General features: G+C 41.8%; 1 protein-coding gene across 2 annotated transcripts in view; it reads right to left on the reverse strand.

The window, feature by feature from the left end:
* The window catches only part of LOC310827454 (von Willebrand factor D and EGF domain-containing protein-like), a 199603-nt gene that overhangs the window by 103706 nt on the left and 74649 nt on the right, over positions 1-21248 (reverse strand). For both annotated transcript variants that reach the window (XM_083703544.1, XM_083703543.1), the window contains exon 12: positions 16405-17357. In XM_083703544.1, the coding sequence (XP_083559670.1) occupies positions 16405-17357 (953 nt within the window). The remainder of the gene's footprint in view (positions 1-16404; positions 17358-21248) is intronic.

The raw sequence follows: 21248 nt of genomic DNA on the forward strand, positions 1-21248 counted from the left end.
TTTGCGAAGGCAGGATTTTCTCATTTGTTCTTTCTCATCGGGATGTATGGGATGTTAGAGGAGGGGTAGTACCTCTGGTGAGGGACTTGTTGTCCTCCTTCGGGGTAGTTTGTCTACCTTTGGTCCCCACCCTGCACTCAACTCTCATCTGTGGCTCCTAGAAGCTGTCAGCATGTGACAGAGGCCACATCCCGGGAAATGGCTTAGACTGACCAGCTGAACCAGGTGAGAGTAGCTGATGGGTCTCAAAACCCTCTGTGAGTTAGAGACTTTCCCTGCATGCAAGGACAGACCAGCAGATTGAGTGGATGCAATTTCATTGACTGTGCAATCCTATTATTTCAGAAAGATCTACATTGTTGAATGTGCTAATTTATTAGTATGTCGAGGACTACAATCTAAAACATCGATATATTCAAAGCACGTATGTATACCTTCCTTCCCTTGTAAAAACAAACAAACAAACAAACAAACAAACAAACAGATGAATGATTGTGTCTTTGAGCATCTCGTAATGTCTACTCAGAAGTAAATCTGATGGAGTTCAGTGGGGCTTACTGCCAGCTAGTGGTGGAGAAGAAATTAGGCTTGGAGCAGATTTAAACTGAATGTCCACTTTCGAAAACAATATTCAAACTGAAACACAGCAGTCCTCAGTAATCCGCACTTGTCAGAATTTTGCAATGCAATGTTTCAACCAAACAATGTTTCTAAAAAATGCATGTATTAGGGGAAAGTTTTCATAAAAAAACTAAGATACTAGTGAAAATTAACATACAAACATTAATTATATTAGGGAAATCTGCTTGCAAAGGTAGTACTAAATCAAAACATCATATGAAAATTAGGAGAAATTCACCCAAAAAATGCCGATGAATTTCCATGAGGATTTTTTGAAGAATGCAAATTGCTGTAAAATGTGAAGAACAAAGAGTTGAAACCAACATTGGCAGATCCTTCCATCCATATTCCCAGGTAAGTTGCTCTAGGATTGACATTAAACATTTAATAGTACCCCTTTTTCAAGTACTAGCTGCTTCTTAGATGTCCTCTCCTTCCCTCTTGTAAGCCCACCTGACTGGCTAGTTATCTTAATGAAAGAGTAAGAATTCCCCACATGGGAAAATAGATCCAAGAAGCAACATGAATGTGCTCTACCACTGCAAAGCACTTCTTTTGTTTCCCTTGTTTTCTGCTGTTGTTTTTTAAGAGCCATCAGTAGTATTAACAGCATCATTAAACAACAATATTGTATTTACAAAGAGCCAGTTTCCTGCTTATCAGCATTCATCAGCTAGTTCAGTAGTCGTGTAATACACAACACTATTAGGAAGGCAGGATGAGCAGTTTTGATAAATGATGGGTAGCGCATAAAAATAAAGGCTTCATTATGTTTTTCATGAGGTTTTAATAGCACTGCCTACTATTCCCTCTAGAATTTCCAAGTTTTTGGAATTTACAAATCACAGTCAGCCACAGCTTGTAGTGTTAGGTCCCACTGAGTTATTTCTGCAAAGCATGATGAACTACTATTGGCTGGTTGCAAACATCCCCTTCCTAGACAATGTGTTTGAGTGGGTGGTAGTCGTTACCCTGCTGATCCTGTTGAACCTTTCAGCAGTTTTTAGTACCTAAATAGGTTGTCTGGGTTAGGCTTTGCAGGTATTGCATTACAGTGGTACCTCAGGTTACATACGCTTCAGGTTACAGACTCCGCTAACCTAGAAATAGTGCTTCAGGTTAAGAACTTTGCTTCAGGATGAGAACAGAAATCGTGCTCCAGTGGCTCGGCGGCAGCGGGAGGCCCCATTAGCTAAAGTGGTGATTCAGATTAAGAACGGACCTCTGGAACAAATTAAGTACTTAACCCAAGGTACCACTGTACATTGGTTCTGCTCTCACCTGGGTAGTCAATTCCAGAAGCTGGTGCTTAAAATGGCACCGTTTTTAAAATCAACATTAAAATCTCATGGTTAACACTCCCCTTGGCAGTTATATACCACCCTGCTTCCTGTATACACTCTGTTTAAATGGATTGTCTTCAGAAGCATACAGGGAAACCATGGATCCCCCTTGGTGTTTATGATACTGTATATGATTTGTCAAGGCTCTATTTCATCTTCCATGCTAGCCAACATCTACACAAAGCTGCTGGAGGAAGTCAACTAGGGATGTGGGCTGAGTTGTGACCGGTATGCAGATGAAACCCGACTCCACACCTCCTTTTCATCTGATCAAGGAAAAACAGTGGGGATTCTAAACCAGTGGACTGGATGAAGGTCAATAAGCTAAGATGTAGTCCAGACAATACAAAAACACTGTTTAATTTCTTACATCAGAGACTCCTCTTTTTGTTCTGTTTTATACCGGTGCTGACATTCTTTTATGTTACTGTGTTTTCAGCAGCAGAGAGTATGCTCCTGCCACCTGGGTTGGGCGTGCAGGGTGTGCCCTGAGGGTGGTGGGGCACAGAGGGAGCCCGCTGGGCCAACAAGAATGCTGCCTTGGCAACATCCTCACATGGTGCTCCCCAACCAAGGAGAGGGGCAACCCCCCAGGTCCCCCACACTACACCCCTGTGTGCTTGTACTGGGTTTCATGTGCTTTTATTGTTTATATTTCTACTGCCTATGTCATATCTCATACAGGATATTTATATATGTATGCATATGTTTTTCAGTAGGCCATACAAATACGCAAAATATTTCAGATATCAAGGCCGGAGCAACAAATCTATTCTACCAGTACTGTGGTGCACGTGGAAGGCACCCTGCAGTAATAAGTACAGACTGAGTACGTACCAACAGGTGTTTCCAACTTAAATTGGAACCTGGCAGATTTCTGCACTCTGGTCAAAAGTCATGAATGCAGACACCTTGGTATCAGCTGAATGCTAAAATTCAGCCTTCACACTCTCTGCTCCAACGGTTTCTTCAGAAAGCAGAAAAGCATGTTCTAGTGGGATGTGACCCTGCTACATTTTGGAGTCTATAAAGCCTTTCCTAACAAATTAGGGGAGCATCTTTAGCCTGTGAGTGCACTGCAGAACTGGAGCTTCAATAAAACATTTTCTACGTACTGTGACAGTAGGGTCTGTTTAAGAGTTCTTGGAATTGCTCTGGTAGCCTGTTGAGACTGGTTGGGGTCAACAGTGTAAGCGTGATGCCTGCTTGTATAATGAACCCTCATGCCAGTTGGAGCCTTCTGAAACCTGTGCTTGCAGCCTTCACAGTCTCAGGGATGTTGCCCTCTGTAATGACCTTCTCCCATTGTTCTAGGGAATATGATTGTTTTCAAGCACAGGCATTGCCATATGTGAAGTGCACTGGAAATGCACCAGGTCCCTACTTTTCATTCCCAGGCATGTTTTCAACATGTATTGAAATGGTCATAACGTACAATTAATTGAGAATTGTTGTTGTTAGTGTAGTGGAAAGCAGAGCTGTACAGAACACCCCATCCCATGCCTATTTGGAACAGGTTCTGCTGATAAGCACTGTTTTGTGAAAAACACACCCATTGTTTTTAAAAACCGTTCTGACATTTGGACTCCACCTACAACCTGTTTCCTCTATTCCTTGGATGGGGATGTTCAGGCTCAGGTGCCAAATGCAGCTCTCTGGGCCCTTAGAACTCTCTGCAGATCAACAGGTCCTGCTTTGCACCCTCCTGGAGTGTTTGCAATGTGTCCTTGCTCCGTCATAATACCTATCACTTTCCCAGATGGAGAGGTGTGTGTGGGTGTGGGTGTGTATAAACCACTTACTTTTGTATGGATGGAATGTACTCTACTGTGTAAAAAAAAAGAAATAAAAAGGTATGAATCACACCCATTGCTCCACCCATCTTTGTGTCTATTCCACCCACCACTTGCATATGGACCCTGGAAGGTTGACTGTGAGAGAATGCAGCCCTTGAGCTGAAGAAGGTTCCCCACCCATGTCCCACATGTTCATCTGAATCTTATTCTGCTCATGGACCAGAGGTATCTGCATAATTACAACTATGTACCTGAGAAATCAGAGAAATGAACTATAGATGCTTAGGATGGCAAGGGAGGAGAGAGCTCCAGCTGTGCATAAGAAGGAATATCACTCATCTAGCTTCCTTCCCATGCGTACTCTGTGCATACCAACTTTCCCTCACCCACACAATATTTAAGGAGATGTGAAACCTCTATTCCATGCTTCTAAACACCCTATAAGGGATGCGGGTGGTGTTGTGGGTTAAACCACAGAGCCTAGGACCTGCCGATCAGAAGGTCGGCGATTCAAATCCCCGTGACGGGGTGAGCTCCAGTTGCTTGGTCCCTGCTCCTGCCAACCTAGCAGTTCGAAAGCACGTAAAAGTGCAAGTAGATAAATAGGTACCGCTCCAGTGGGAAGGTAAACGGCATTTTCGTGCGCTGCTCTGGTTTGCCAGAAGTGGCTTAGGCATGCTGGCCACATGACCCAGAAGCTGTACGCCGGCTCCCTTGGCCAATAAAGCGAGATGAGCGCCGCAACACCAGAGTTGGTCATGACTGGACCTAATGGTCGGGGTTCCTTTACATTTACCTTTAACCACCCTATAGGTGTCTTTTAAAGACTGCACCAACAGGAAAAGAAAATCAGCTATTGCTGGACTTGTAGTGTAATGTACTGTAAGCAAATCTGACATAGTATTTAAGTTAATGTTCTAATTCCTACATTACAGGGTGGACAGGGAGTACTGAACTCTGTTGTTTCAGGTCATACTACCCAGTTGTCCCAGGAACAGTGCTTGACCTTAAGTGTGTTGATGGCATTCCCCCCCCCCCCTTATATGTGGATAGATAAATTTGAGGTTCCTCAACTTTCATGTCATCTTTAATGAAACGGTGCAGAATTTTGTTGACACATTAATGTGTATAATCACATTAAAAGGACAAATAGCAATTAAACTGTGTGTAAAAAAAGAAAAGAAAGAGAGTGTGCAAAAGGGAATGCCTTGCTTGCTGCTTATTATGCACAGTCCCCTTAGCAGCAGAGACGGCAGCTCAGGAATACTATTAGGAATATTTAAAATGGAGAGTCAGTCTATGAAGCAGGGGGTGGGGAATCTAGAGTTTACTAGATGCATCTGTATTACAACTCCCATAATCCCTGATCATTGACCATGATGGGTCTGATGGTGTCTGACAGCATTTGGAGGGCTATAGGTTTCCCATTCCTTCTATTTACACAACAGAGTCCTGCTTCCATTCCCCTCCCACTGTGGAATGCATGTACTCACCCACTGCGACTGGCTGTTTAAAGGGATGGAAGGCTTCCATTATCCTTGGCCAGTCAACCCCTCTCTGCTCTGTCAAGGAATTCAAATTGAAGGGGCATGCCCAGCAAGGTGGAAGAGGACAAGGAACAGAACTCTGTTATGTCCTACAAGGATCATTCCTCACATACCAGCTGTGTGGATTTCATTGAGCCTTTGGTATTCACGTGGTGCTTTACTTCCTAAGAGCTCAAAGCAGTTTATATCTCAGCAGTCCTAATTCTAACAATGCAATATATGACAGCATGATCACAGTATATATTTCAGAAATGGTTTGGGGTCCATTCAGCAGATGCCAACCCTGGCAAAAGACAAACAAACAAACAAACAAACAAACAAACAAACAAACAACCCAGCCAAGATTCTCTGCTAGAAAAAGCAAAAGGAGACTGTGATGGAAGGAAAAATAGAATATAGTGCCCTGCTGAAGCAGCTGTTTCCTCTGGGACAGACTAATGACAGTGGGTGGTTTCTCCTCTGATGTCCCCACTTCCAGCAGCTGTCACAAGGTTTATTTCATTTTCTTTCCAAGAAGCCTTTTGGACTCCTGGACTCTGCATTCTAATCCCACAATCATTCTAATCCCACTGCTCCAGCAGGAAGGTAAATGGGATTTCTGTGCGCTGCTCTGGTTCGTCAGAAATGGCTTAGTCATGCTGGCCACATCCCTTGGCCCATAGAGCGAGATGAGCACCACAACCCCAGAGTCAGTCACAACTAGACCTAATGGTCAGGGGTCCCTTTACCTTTACCTTTTCCTCCTTTCACAATGACCCAGAAAGATGACTTTGGCATAATCTATAAGCAGACTTGGTTCCTATGTATGCATTTCTTCCTGGCCTTTTCAAAGTGCATCCCCTGCTACTCTTGGATCAACTCATTCACTATGCTCTTTAATGCCTTTAATGCCATGGTGGTGCTAGCAAAGTTGGCATCATGCCGTTCTTTATCTCTTGATGTCAAAAGAACTTCCCATGGTGCACAAATCAGAGGCTACACCTGCAAATTCATCATTATGATAAGCTGTCTTGGCAAGCCATTTACAGTTGAAAAACAACTTTATGTTTGGTAAATTCATCCCATGGAGTGCTTCAAACTGGCACTTTGTACTCTATTTATGTTCTTTGCTGCCCATAAAGCTGCCCTGTTACAGGTAGTGCATCAAAACCCGTGACCCGAAATTCTGGCTGAACTGCCTTATTCGTACACTTGCAGTTCAGATTGCATCTGCTCCGTCGGTAACATACTGTTAACAGCCATTCAACAGATTAACTGCTGAAGTCTTGAGCTTCAAAACTTCAGCTCTCTTCCTGGTTTCATTTTCCTTCTTGTGTCCTCTTAAATGGCTTTGCTATATGAAACGTCGAAGGAGCACTTTGGTTCCTTCCCACTGCTACTACTTCCTGCTTCTATTTTTACAGTAGCCATTCTCAGACTTCCTGTCTTCAGGGGATGCTTTCTAAAGTGCTTGGGAGTCTCCCGCCCCTTGAAGATCGCAGTGACATTAAGTTTAAAAGGAAAGGCAGGGAGATTTCTTTTGGGAACAGGGTGATACAGCCTAAGCAGGATTAAAGGCTGTCCCCTAGCCAATTGGCTGACATCGCCAGTGACATCAGCTGATAGGCAGGTGGATGTAGTTTTAGGGAAACAAACTGGATGCCCAGGCAGTCAAAGATGCCTGCAGGCCAGATGTTCCCCGCCTCTGTAGTAAATGGTGGGGACATGAGAATTCTGAAATTAATGCTTTGCAAAACAGGTTATCTCTGTTGCATATTGAACCTTGATTATTCATAAAGGTAAAGGTAAAGGGACCCCTGACCATTAGGTCCAGTCGTGACCGACTCTGGGGTTGCGGCGCTCATCTCGCTTTATTGGCCGAGGGAGCCGGCGTACAGCTTCTGGGTCATGTGGCCAGCATGACTAAGCCGCTTCTGGCAAACCAGAGCAGTGCACGGAAACGCCTTTTACCTTCCCGCCGGAGCAGTACCTACTTATCTACTTGCACTTAGACGTGCTTTCGAACTGCTGGGTTGGGAGGAGCAGGGACCGAACAACGGGAGCTCACCCCGTTGCGGGGATTCAAACCACCGACCTTCTGATCGGCAAGTCCTAGGCTCTGTGGTTTAACTCACAGTGCCAGCCGCGTCCCTATTTTATTGATTATTCATAGCTGTTGGTAAAGCAATATGTTTATTAAACAGGGTTGCATACGGCTCCCTAGCTGGGCTCCAAGAAAAGACCTGCAACAGGCCAAGGCAAGAGAGGCGTTAGGAAAATCTGGAGGCTGAGTAGACAGGTGACAGTTGATTTACTATGCCTGACTAGAAGACAGTGTGGTGTTTTAAGAAAAACATGCTCATGGATAATTGCCAGTGTATGAACCAACAGGAAAAACTCCCTGCACTAAAGAACCCATGTTTAGTTCCTGTCACTTTAAGCTACTTAAGTGAATTATTATTTACATGCAGGGACTGTGTGTGCACACTGATGCAGGACAAATGGCTCACTGTGAATAATTTAAAACACAAATGATCTCATTATCTACAAACAAATATTTATTATGAATAGTTGCTGTTTTGAAATTGTTTGGGCAGGTAATGTATTTATGTTTTAAAAGGACGATTTTGAATTGCAGGGGGTGGAGAGGAGGATGTTCCCTTTACAGTGTTTTCAGCCCACTAGGTTTGAATTCCTTTTTCATGCCTGCACATGGTATTTTTTAGAGAATGGTTTTGCCACTTAAAATCAGAGCACGTTCTTTTGTGAAGCCATGTGTTAGTTAATCCTAGATGCCTTAAAAATAAGACTTTTTCCCAACTGCTTGTTTCACAGAATTGTTTTCACTGCTTTGCATTAAAGCAAATAAACTAATCACCAAAAGGACTAATCTCCCTTATTTGATTTGCAGTGGTACAATATAGATCAACAGCCATGCAGCCTCCCAGGTCCCTTATGATAAAGATTTGATATCCTTTCTAAATTTAGTTTCTATTGACTTTTGTATCTATCAAGCTAATAGACCTGCTACAATCCAGCCAGATTTGTGCTTTAGATGGAAAGTAATGGAAGCTAAAACAATAGAAACTGGGGCACTATTGATGTTTTTCTTTGTTTTTCAAAATGTTCACGTTTCTCCAGCTCTAGGAAAAGAGGCAGATGTCTATAATCACAGACCAAACAATGGGGACTACAAACTCCTGCTTTTAATGCTATATGCAGTACTGGTATGGTGTACACTGGTACCTCGGGTTAAGTACTTAATTCGTTCCGGAGGTCCATTCTTAACCTGAAACTGTTCTTAACCTGAAACACCACTTTAGCTAATGGGGCTTCCTGCTGCTGCCGTGCCACCTGAGCACGATTTCTGCTGAAGCAAATTTCTTAACCCAAGCAAATCCTGAAGCAAAGTTCTTAACCCATTTCTGTGTTAGCGGAGTCTGTAACCTGAAGCACCTGTAACCTGAAGCATATGTAACCTGAGGTACCACTGTACAATACACAAAATATTTAGGATGGGAATTCACTGTAACATTGTAGGTCCTACTGCTGTGCTCCATTTATGTCTGATACATTATTTGACCACAATGCAGCATGGGAGTTTTACAGCGTGCAAAGTGGCTCCAAGTCATTTCTGTATATAGCATAGCACACCACTATGTCTGACTATTTTTTAAAATATTATTAGTAGTAACGTATTCCTGAATGTTCACTTTCCCCCCAACCTTTAACTACTATATCCCCTGCAACCCACCCCTATACTCATAATCCCTTCCATGCCAATAACTGAAGAGTAGTTGGTTCTTTAAGGGGGTGGGGGAACAAAAAGGGGAAAATAAAGAGAAATAAACAAAAATGTATATGAGTAAATAGGCAAAACAAATCAAGGAAAAGGGTACTCAGACTGGTATTAGTGTTGGTTAGTTTCATTCCACAAAGAGCTTAATTTGTGTGTGTGTGTGTGTGATGTGCATACCCATGTATGTATGTACGGATGTATATATGTATGTATAAATAATGAGAGGAAATATGCATAAAATATATTTTCATAGGCAGTCAATATAAGGTGAGGCCTTGGGCGCAATTATCAAGGTGGTTCTGTCTACCTGCCAAATTCCCAATACCAACTCTATGTCCTGCATGGGTATGCACATCTATCTTTGAGTGACTTTTCCAGGATCGTGATTGTTCTTATCTTGGCTTGCTTCCATAAGGTGTTATCACTTAATGACTCCACAGAACATAGGTGGCAAAGCAACAGTACATGATTTTAAGAATCTGTCTTGTTCACTTCAGGATGAACTGATATGCCTGATCCCTTCCATTACAAAGTGGAATTGGAGCTCAACAGATTTGTGAAATGCTTCACTTGCATACGCTGCCTAAGTATTAACAATAAAGACACCTTTCATTCATCACTGATGGGTCAAACCTACATTTGGCCCTGGCCCATTCTCCAAGTCACATTGCGCATGGCTCTCATTGTAAGTTTTGTTTTATTTTGTTAAATTCTCCCCTGTCCACATCCTGATTAGAGAAAGCAATCTTCCTTCAGTCTTGTCTACCATCTGTTTTATGATAGTGCATAAAGCCTTCATTCCAAACTTTCTGCATGTCTGTGGTGCTAGCTGAATCCAATGGGATTATGAAACATGCTATCCTGAAAAGATCTATTCAAAAGAAAGCTCCTTTCATAAGTGGGCCTTATTCCCAGGTAAGAGTGTATAGGGTTGCAGCCTTAATGTTTTTACTTGTTTTAAATTAATATCCTCTAATCTAAGATGCAATATAAGAACTGAATCCAGTCTAATGTTAGAAGGATAACATGGAAAATGGTTAATATTCTTTTTAAATCTTTTTTTAAGCACAACTCATATAACTACTGCTATAGGGGATGTGGTTTGGCTCCAAAATATGTACATTCAGTTCCAAGCGCAGAAATAGTAAATTTATGGATATATTTGCATTCCAAGTAGGGGAAGATTTCACTAATATAGATTTGAGGACTAAGTAGCCCAAGGTAAAGTGATGTATCAAAGTAAGAAAAGGATGCAAATGAAACATTTAATAACTCTGACTTTTTTCTTTTTTGGGGGGGGGGCCTGTGATGCCTCTTCTTTCCTGGACATTCCACAGTGGAATTGAAATTCACACCCAGAAAGCTCTTAAACTGTCATTACCATAGTGAAACTAATTTGTCCTTATTACTCCTCATTACCTTTTATTTTGCGATTGCTCCCCAGAGTATTACAGAAGCTCTATATAACTTCCTAAGTTGTGCTTGTTGGTTATGATTAAAAAAAAAAAAAAAAGCTACCATGGTCAGTGTACACAAATTGCAGGCCAGCCTGATTTGTTATCCATGATAATTGAATTCTCCATTTAATTACAGTAGGTAATGACATTTTAAGCACCTTCTACAGGTGTTGGGAGTTTTTTTTTCTTTTAATGACGCTAGAAAGGAGCATTAAAGGGTGACATTTTCCTGGAGTCTTGCCAAATTTTGTAACTGCTTTTCATCTCTAAATTTCCATATCAGTTTGATGATAATTATAAATCTGGCCACCTGGACAATTTTGCATTGAGTTGTGAGTATTTAAGGGTTGGTACAATCTACATTTTAGTTCTAGAGCATTCAGATGTGATTACGGGCCCATCCACATTTTTGTTTGTCCCATGATTTCAAGTTACAGGTCCAAAAAGATTTTTAAATTGTTGTTGTCCCACTGCTTTCCTCAGGGAAACCCGCTGTTCTGTTTAAATTAATAGGTCTTGCTTTGACATAAAATGTGGATCTATTCTCATGGGTTTGGAAACAAGAAGTTATATCATTAAACAAAAAAACCAAAAAACCTAGAAAACCAACCTCTGATTTCTCTCAACTGCACTACCAGCAAATGAAAGGGTATATTTATGAACCACCCAGTCAAGCTGATATTAGAAAAAACCTAGGCTGCAGAAGCATACTAGTCCTGATCATAAGCTATTCATGTGGACCAGCTACATGTGGATAAAGGGAAATAGGACCATGCTGCTAGCACTTCCCCTTCATTTCATATGCCACTGACCCTACTCCCTCAGTGTCCACTTGTTCACTACACATGTCTACAACAAGGTGCCTATTTGTGTTTTGCTGAACCTTGAACACATGGAAGATGGATGAAGGAACCTAACGGCACAACCACATCCTCCTCAAATTTACTTGAATGTCCTTAAGTGTTATCTAACTATTGTCAACTAAATATGTGACACCCATAAATAAGGTGTTCCTTAAAATCAGGGGCATTGAACAAACAGCTCTCGGGGGGGAGGGAACCCTATTTAATCCATACTCTTAGCACCTTTGGACAAACAACCAGGTGACTTTGCCTAGGTAAAGACATGTCGCTTTGCCTAACAGATGTGCATCTTGCTGCACTCTGGGGACCATGTATTATAATATTCCAGGTTTTCTTTTGGTCATAGGTACCGGCAAATAACTCAGTGTTTTCGTAACTTTTTCAGAAATGTGTAATTATAGAATAACCATTAGTCGCCATTTGTGCATCTTGCCCTGAACCTGTCAACCCTGACTGAAGTCACCACCAAAAGATCAATAGCTTTTAAAAGGAGCAGTATAAAAATAAACAGAAAATAAAATATGATAATATAGTATTAGAGCTGTCTACAGTGGTACCTTTAGTTGCGGACATGATCCATTCCAGGGTGCCGTTCGCACCCTGAAAAGTCCACAACTAGACCGGTGCTTCTGTGCAAGTGCAGAGCGCGATAGAGCGCTTCTGCACATGTGTGAAGCATGCAGAACGCTTCTGCGCATGCAGTGAAACCTGGAAGTATACACTTCTGGGTTTGCAGCATTCGCAAGCTGAAAAGATGCAACATGAACCTAATGCAACACGAGGTATGACCGTACTCAGAGTTTTGGCAGAAGGACAGCCTCCACATTTACAGACGTACTTGCTCCAAGTACACCCTGGGAATGAGCTACAGGGGTGTCTGTCACTACATCTCCCTGTTTATGGATCTCCCTAGATCATTCCTGAGGAACCTCTGGTCCTCCACATGTTGATAGAGTCCAATTCCCATCTATCCTACCAGCATGACCAGTGCTCTGGAATTATGGAAGTTGTAGTCCAGCAACCTCTGGAGGGCTGTAAGTTCTCCATCCATGTCCCAGACCATCTGTTCAGCCACAGTCAAAGGGGTAACTCTGATCTAGATAAACCACCACTCTCATCTAAGAAGACAGTTCTTATGCAACCCCTATTTCTTTTTCTTGAAGAAATTCATTGAAATACACAAAACTGTTTCCCCCCCTATATTTTAAGCAGAAAGATACATTGGAACTAGAAAACTATCTCAACTCAGATGATACTTTGGGGCATCCCATAGGCATCTGGCTGGCTACTCTGAGAACAGGATGCTGCACTAGATAGGTCACCGGGCCTGATCCAGGAGAGCTCTTCTTATGTTCTGTTGAAACTCTTTCTTTTTTTACTATGTTATAGACAATACATTTAAACCTGATATTTTATGCAATTTGCTGGAATGGCTTTTTACAAAATACCAGAGAGCAAACATAATTCAATACCAATTCAAGCTTGCTTTTCTTGCCTGTGCTCATCAAATGCAGGTACCAAGGCTATGTTTCACGTTGTCTCTGCAATCCTTATTTGCAATGTCTTCACCTTTTTGTTTCTTGAAAGGTTCACTGGAGGATTACTTTATTCCCTATAGCACAAGTATCAAGGTATACATTCCTCAACAGAAGGCATAATTATGCACACTTGACATACAAGTCAAGGAAACTATCGTTCTGTTAGTACATTGTTTTGTTGCATGTTTTTGTAGTGTTATTACATAAAAGAGCGTATTTTTTGTGTTTTTTCAGAGGGTTAAGCTGGTTGTTAAAGGGGGGGGGGAGTTTTGTCTGTGAACAAACACAGAGATAATGCTAAGAGGCTCCATTCAAAGAGACCTCAGCTGTTGTTTTTAAAAATGTAGGTTTAAACATAATTTGTTGGTGCTATTCTGTTTGGAAGAGATGATCCCAGTTTTCACTCTCATCCTGCAGTTTCCAGCAACTGGTACAATAAATTCAGCAATAAAATGGTTATAAAATGCATTTTACCCAACAATTATCTCAGGGGTGCAAGGAGCAATGCTTTTAAATTCAACCTGAAGGTCAAGAATGAGGGAGACAGACACATCTGACCAAGGCAGGCATTCCACAAATGGGACATGCTCACTAAGCAGCACCATTACTGAGGCTGCAGATCATAGGGTCAGAGATTATTGATATTGGGGAAGGTGCACTTTTAGGTACTTGGGTTCCAGGCCATTTAGCTGCAAAGGTGACAAGGAAAGTCTAGTCTGGGCAGAATACCCTGGTGGCCTTAGCTCATTCTGGACAAGTAACCTGCTACACAGGCCAGTCCTTCAGAGAAAGAAGGTGGACAAAGGGACTCATGAAGTAGCAATTTTTAATTCTGTATCTCCAATCCCCTGATCCTGCACTTTCATTTGGAAGTATGTATGTAGCGTAAGTGAATTAAGAGTGAATGTGAGAAAGGGTGGTGTTCAGTTATCTTTTACTCAGAGTAGAGACATTGAAAGTAAACATATATGCAGTGCTGTTTTTCTAGAAAAAGGTGCTGGACACCTCACCATGGACACCTCTCTTGTTCTCTTATATTGACAATAGCGCCCATCTGACAGGTGCTGAAAGCAAGCTCTGTTTATATGTAAAAAGGTAAAAGGACCCCTGACCATTAGGTCCAGTCGTGGCCGACTCTGGGGCTGCGGCGCTCATCTCGCTTTATTGGCCGAGGGAGCCAGCGTTTAGCTTCTGGGTCATATGGCCAGCATGACTAAGCTGCTTCTGGCGAACCAGAGCAGCACATGGAAATGCCGTTTACCTTCCCGCCGGAGTGGTACCTATTTATCTACTTGCACTTTGACGTGCTTTCAAACTGCTAGGTTGGCAGGAGCTGGGACTGAGCAACGGGAGCTCACCCTGTTGTGGGGATTCGAACCTCCAACCTTCTGATCGGCAAGTCTTAGGCTCTGTGGTTTAACCCTCAGCGCCACCTGCATCCCATCTGTTTATATGTATGCATGTGTATTTCTCACTTATTATCTGCCACTTAAAGTTTACCTGGGCCTAGATAACCCTCAGATGTCTATACTGGCAGCAACACATCTTCCCATGATACATCTACCACAGCTTAAAAGGGAGCACGATAATATTATTTGTCATAAGTTCAAGCTATCACTCTAATAAGTGCAACTGTTTATTATTTCCTTATCTCTGTTGTAGCACCCAAGTGGTTAATATGTATCTGGAGGACTGTGTGTGAATTGGGTGAGTGATCTTTAAGATGAAGCTTCCTTTTATGAGAAAACAACATGCAATCTCAGGTGTATTATGGAAAACTGAAAAAGCAAATGTTAAAGGTTTCCCAGGTCCATCAGCCTCACCTTCTGGAATGGCTGCTGTGCATTACCTTGACATTGTTTGTTGGAGATTTTGCCATCACTTTATAAATGAAATGGGGGGTGGGGGAAGAGAGAGCGACTCCCTTTGGCAGTCTCCTCTGATTTTACAGTCTGATTCTCAGCTACTAGTCTCCATCTCATGTAAGTGGACAGGCTACAACCACAAATAGCAATGTGGAAGCAATTTATATTGGTATCAGTGGGATTTTCTCCTAAAAATGTGTGTTTAAGATTGAAGGATTAGTTGGTCATTTTGTAATATAATGTCAGAAAGTTAAAATATCACGAAACAATTAAAAGAAGAAGAAGAAGGGATGATCAAAGTTCCCTACAAAACTGAACTATTTTTAAAAAGAAAAGAATACTGATTTTCATCTGTGGGATAATGTAAACATTTTTTTAAATCAATCAGAATTGGTTGTCATACAAGTTAATTTGATTTGAAGCCAAATTGATAAAGGAATTGTGTGTGTGTGTGTGTGTGTGTGTGTGTGTGTGTGTGTGTGTAGCATAGGAGCCACCTCCTAGGGGCTGAGGTCCCTTTGGTCTCACCCAATAAAATATTTGAGGGGGTCGTCCCCCTCCAAAGTTGATGGGCATTGCCATTCAAATAGTGTGTGCATGCTGCGTCTTGTGATTGATTATGTGGGGCAGGGCTTACCTGCCCCTCAATATTTTATTCACGTTGGCACCCCTGGTGTGTAGTGACTGTAGGTGTCACATGTTCCAACTGCCTGGCACCTGACATTTTGCACCAGTTGATGTTTCTAACCACCTTTAAAGGTAGCCCCACATAGAGTGCATTAGATTAATCCAGCATGGATGTCACTAGTGCATGGATAACTGAGGTGAGATCCATCCTCTGCAGGTAAAGTTGCAATTGACAACTCTGAGCTCGTTAGAAAATAAATAGCTTGAGCTTGTGAAAAGGAGGAGTCCAGTTGGTTATGGATAAGTTGCAAACCTCCATCTAGAATAGGTAGTTTCCCTACCCACAACATCCTTATCTTGTCTGGCTGCTGCTGCAACTTGTTTGTCCTGATCCAGCTCAAATTTGCCTCCAGACATCAGTTCCTTCAACAGCCTCCATGGAATGAGTACATGGGGAAGAAAAGTAGAACAGAGTGTTGTTTGTGTACTGATGACATCACAGTCCACACTTCCAGATAGTCACCCCCAATATTGTGATATAGATGTTAAAAAGTTGTGGGGAGAATGAAGCCCCAAGGCACCCCCACCCCCACTCCTGCAACTGAGCCTTCTGAAATTAGTATAACATCTGTGTTGGGGACTCTCTTTTTTAGGAGTTTGTTTTTGAAGCATGGGGATGATAAGAAAGAAAATCGCTTCTCTCAAACCAGTTTGTTTAAGGGAATTGTCAAATCCATTTTTGCAAGTTTACCAAGGTAAACTTGTGTGCACAAACCCACACGCCTCCAGAGCAGCCAGCCAGGTATTGCGATCAGCTTGTCAAGGTCAAAACCTGACTATTAATTCATCATAGGTCTTAACTAGTGAAGCTGTTTGAAGAGCAAACTGCTCTCTGCAGATGTTCCATTAAGTCAAATGCTACAGGAAGATACACAGGTTACGAACAAACATAATTCTTTTCTTACTCACTTTTGGCGGTTGTACAGTCATGGGAATCGTATCCTTCAAAGCACTGGCATCCCCACATACTGCACTGCCCATGTCCATTACAGAGATTGGGGCACCTGAGAGCTCTGATTATTTCTTTATGTGTAGCAGGTAGCTCACTTGTTGAATCAAACCACATAGTTATGTTTTCCAGCACCTTTTTTTCACAGGAATTTTCCAGAAATGCAATCATTGATGCTCCCCATGTGAGGTCATCCTTGCTTTGTACATCCAAAAGGCACATTTCAATAGCCACATCCAGCTGGGTGCCCAAAAGCCCTTTACAAGCCAAGCCAATGGGAGAGGTTTCAAGAACCTTCTGACAGCTTGCTAAGGCTTTTGCTGAGGTTAGGCCACTTGGAGTAGGCCATGTGACCTGAACTTTAGGCCGCCTCCCTTCAAAATAATCTTCTGGGAAAAAGTAGGTGAAACTTTCCAAGTCAGCCTGACTCAAGCTTTGAGAAGAGGAAGCAGATAAGGATTCCCAGTAAGCTTCTTGCCTTTTTTCTCTTGATAGCTCCTTCCAATGATCGGAAGACTCAAAATATGTTTCATTTCCTGATTTTTTCAATGAGATGTTTTGACCAATTGGGTTTAAAAGGCCATTGGGGCTGTCTTTCTTTTTGGTTGCCTGAGGCAAATGCCACTGCTCAAGAGATCTAGGTGATAATATTCCATCAGCTAGGAATGCAGAATCAGCGTCCAAGTTAGTAGGATGTTCTGGTGTGACATCTAGATATGGGATTACAGAATTGTAATCCACACGTTCATAAAAACAACCTAAAGATTCCGGGGGAGAATGCTGAAAAGTGTGTAGAGCATTTACTGACTGTAAATACAGTGAATGCTCCTTCTGACACAGACAGTAATGTGTCCTCTTCTTCCATTCTGACAGTGGTGGAGTCTTGTCAAACAAACTCATCCCTGGAGCTATTCTGATAAAATAAAAGAGAAGCAGGTCAGAAAGTTAAAAAGGCTTGGTGTTCTCTCACTGATCAAACTTTCATAGTTATTTATCTCTATAATAAAAATGTAAGTATATCATCACACAGCCCCTGTTGGAGGATTTGTAGTGCCAAGTCACAATTCTGACTTGGTATCAGGGTGGGATAGGGAACCAAAAGTGAAGGCAGGCTGCACAGCACCCATGTCTGTTGCACGGGAGAAAAGGCAAGGGACACTGAGAGGGAAGAAGTGGTAGCTTAAAACAGCAGACTATTGAGTAAAGCAGAGCTGGAGGGAACTAAGAGGAAAATGGCAGTTTCAAACCATGGTAGAGATTTAAGTAAACTACTCTGGAGTATTTGGGGGCTCCACATCCTTTGTCTCTCACACATGTGGCAGCTGAAGAACTGAAGGAGAAGTTTGAGTAGAGTAAGAAGAGAGGGAATGGTGGCCTCACAATCGGTGGCCGATGAAAAGGGTGTTTAGCAGTTGCAATGTGTGGAAGGAGGAAGATGCAAGTGGTTACTGGGGGGGGGGTGTCTGTGTGCAAGAGGTGTGTGCAAAAGGAGAAGGAGAAGGCATGGGGTGAAGGTGAAAATGTGTGCAAAGCAGGGCAGCAGAAAAAGAGAGAGAAGTGGCTTCTGAAATGGAGTTGGGAAGGTGAAAAGTGAGTTTAGTAGTTGCACGGGATGGGAAAGGGAAACTCTATGGGGTTAACTTGGGGGGAATAGCAGGGAGTGGTGAATGCAGCAAAGAGGGTCTCAGCCCCTAGCATCCCCCATATTTATCTTGTAAAATACAGAAAATACAAACAATATGAGTACAAAATTCCACATTTTTAAATTAAATAGTAATAATCTGTGGCAGGTTTGGGCAGCCTGTAACATGCTAAGCCAAATGCAACCCAGCATCCAGGTAACACTGAACATTTCATTGAACTTTCCACTGTAGCTGCTTGTTTCTTCAGCAATGCTGAAATGGCTGTGTTAAAACTTCAAAGAAAACTCCAGCTGCATGTACATTTCTCAAATGGCTTGCATTTTAAGTAGTCTTTCTCAGTAGAAATGTTTGAACTGACAAAACATCTCATTGATGCAGAAATGCCTGCTAACCCAGCCTCTGTGCCTACCTAAGAATTCTTCCTCCTCTTCACATTGTACATCTCTCCCCTTCCCACCCCCGGTTTTTGGACATAGCTTATCTTGCCTAGAGAGCAAGGAGTTGCATTTTAATCTGCAAATATTTCAAGTTGTCTCCCCCATGACAGCTATAATATGAAAAATACAGAGCCCCAATATTCTGCAGTATAACCAATGATCTCTAGTTTAAGAAAACGAACCCTTCTTTTCCCACACATTTCCTTCCTGAATGGGTGAATACAATTGAACATTGCACATGATCATATACTCCACACATGTGCATCAGTACACCCAATCAATAGTCCAAATTTTTAGGACTTCAATCCATTTATTTCACCACAGGAACAGTCATTTGCACAAACATCTGCACATGTGTATGGCATAATGCATAAGCTTCCCTAGAGTGATAACCTAAGAACACATGAGTACTTAGCATCCTGCCAAAAGCTGAGGAGAAATGTACCATCCATCCATCTATCAGTGGATATGTATACACAAAGCCATAAAGTACATTGTCTGCCTTCTCTGCTATCTCTAGTATATCAATAAACTTACAGGCAAAAATATTTTTTAAAAGGGGTTGGGGTGCTGAAAGAGGAAGGAGCAAAACAACAACAAACCACTGTGCTTTAAAAACTGCTCACGCTGTCTGCTTAATGTGCAGGTTGGACACTTGCAAAGAAATGTCTACAAAGTGTTTTTGGAAAACTCCAAAGCACAGCACTTCATAGGCTGAAGTGTGTACATAGTGCATACCTGGTCAGAAACAAGGAGAGAGTTACAATTCTCCTTAGCACTTAATAGGACATTATAGATGAGATTACTGCTTTACATAATGGTTACATCATAAGTGATTACTTGGCAAAGGTCATCAGCATTTATCCTTTGGATTAAAAAGCTACAAGGAAATAATTGGAGTTTGAGTCCACATGCAAAGCACTTTTTAAAGAAGGTGAAATAACATCAATCAGAGAAGGAAAGTGGTCTCCCCTCCACTTGCAGCTGAAGCAAAAAGAGAGGGGAGGGGCTGTATGACTGGATTCAATCCCAAGACTCCATACTAAACAAATGGTCAGTGGAATAGTGGCTTTTTAAAAGAGGGCATGTGCCTACAACCTCGATTGCTGGATTGGGCTGTGGAACTGTGCATGTAGCACATGTAGTTTTTTCACCCGGCTAGGGATAAATGCAAGAAAGTTTCCTTCAACATGTATATGGCCCCTAGCTGTATAAGGTAATAGAAGTATTCAAAATAATGCCCTTGAACACTTATTTACTCCAGTGGCTAACAGGAAAATGCATGAATTCCTCTGCTTGGATCTTAAAGTATGAACATGCATTGGTGAGATGAAGATAACAAACTGTTATCAGCAGGGTTGTAGCAACAATCTTAGAATTCAACTGGAACTTATTATTATTTTGCTAACCTTCAGAAGAAAGTGAGCAGGAAAAATATTATTAATACAGTAATAACATTTTTACTTGGAGTGAAATGCAATAATGTGGCTGTATCACTCCAATCTGACTTTCGGGATTTAAGTATGTATACCTGCTTAAAAGCAAAAATAACTATGATAAGAAAAAGCAAGTCTTGTGGCACCTTAAAGACTCATTTATTAGAGCACACGTACATTTATAGGTTTTCATGGACTACGGTCAACTTCCTTAGAATCATTAAGCAATATCCTGAGTTGCAGGTTTAAAAGGAGTTTAGAACTTTTAACAGTGCTAACAGAGTGAGTTTGATGGGTCTTACTCCTAGTTAAGTGTTGATACGATTGCAACTCTAAACTCTTTTATTTTTGCAGGAAGTATGTAGTACTTTAAACAGCTATGGGACACCCTCAGTTTTACAGCTGCAATGAACAATGGCTGTGGAAATAAGAGAACAGAACTACCAGTAGGCGAACTCTCCAACTGGTCCCTGGTGATTGGAGGTGCTGAAGTTCCAAGTGCTTGAAGGCAGCCAATTGAAAATGCTTTACTAGCTTCCATCTCCATTACTTCTACCTGATTTCGTAAACATGCTAGCAGTTTTGAAAATCTGGAGAGCTTCATTATTTATATGAACAACATTGCTATGTTTTCTCAGTGATTTTCACAAATGACACTTAAATCATCTGTTTCATTTCCCACATCTGTAGTTCTTATGTAAAACCTATATTGAATACAACATAAATCCCTGAATTAACAACATCCACAAACAGTGTGTCCTGGGCTAGTAGATAGGACTTTGGGGTCTGAAGCTGTGTTCCAGACCTTTTTAATCCAGCAAGTGTTATAATTTAATCAAGGCTTCTAATTCCTAGAATATCCAAGCTATGAAGGTGAAAGCCTGGGTGATGAGCCATTAAGGGGAATTAAGGGGCTCAGTGTGAGACAGTGAATAGGTTGGGGGCCCCTCCTTCAATAGATAAAGCCAGAGTTTAGAGTAGACAGTTTTGGAGCAGTAATGTGATCTGGAAGGAAAGCAGCAAGCTGAAGAGATAACTAGAGAAACATTTGAGAGCAATTTTGATTTTGATTTTTATCCAAGGTTGCAGCTATGGGGAAAACAAGACCCTTTTTGGGGTGCTGATGCCGTGAACCCCTCCATAATAGGTTCAGGTTGTAGAAAGTGCCTTAAGGAAAGTTGAACCTAGAATGGCCTGGCATGTGCTGCAAATCCATGTTGTACAAATCAGTCCTAATAAGGGAGTGTTGATATTGAAGGATAGGTACAGGTTGGTTCATGAAGACTTT

The sequence above is a fragment of the Podarcis gaigeae genome (assembly GCF_964106915.1).
Source record: "Podarcis gaigeae genome assembly, chromosome: 1".
Classification (NCBI taxonomy): Eukaryota; Metazoa; Chordata; class Lepidosauria; order Squamata; family Lacertidae; genus Podarcis; species Podarcis gaigeae.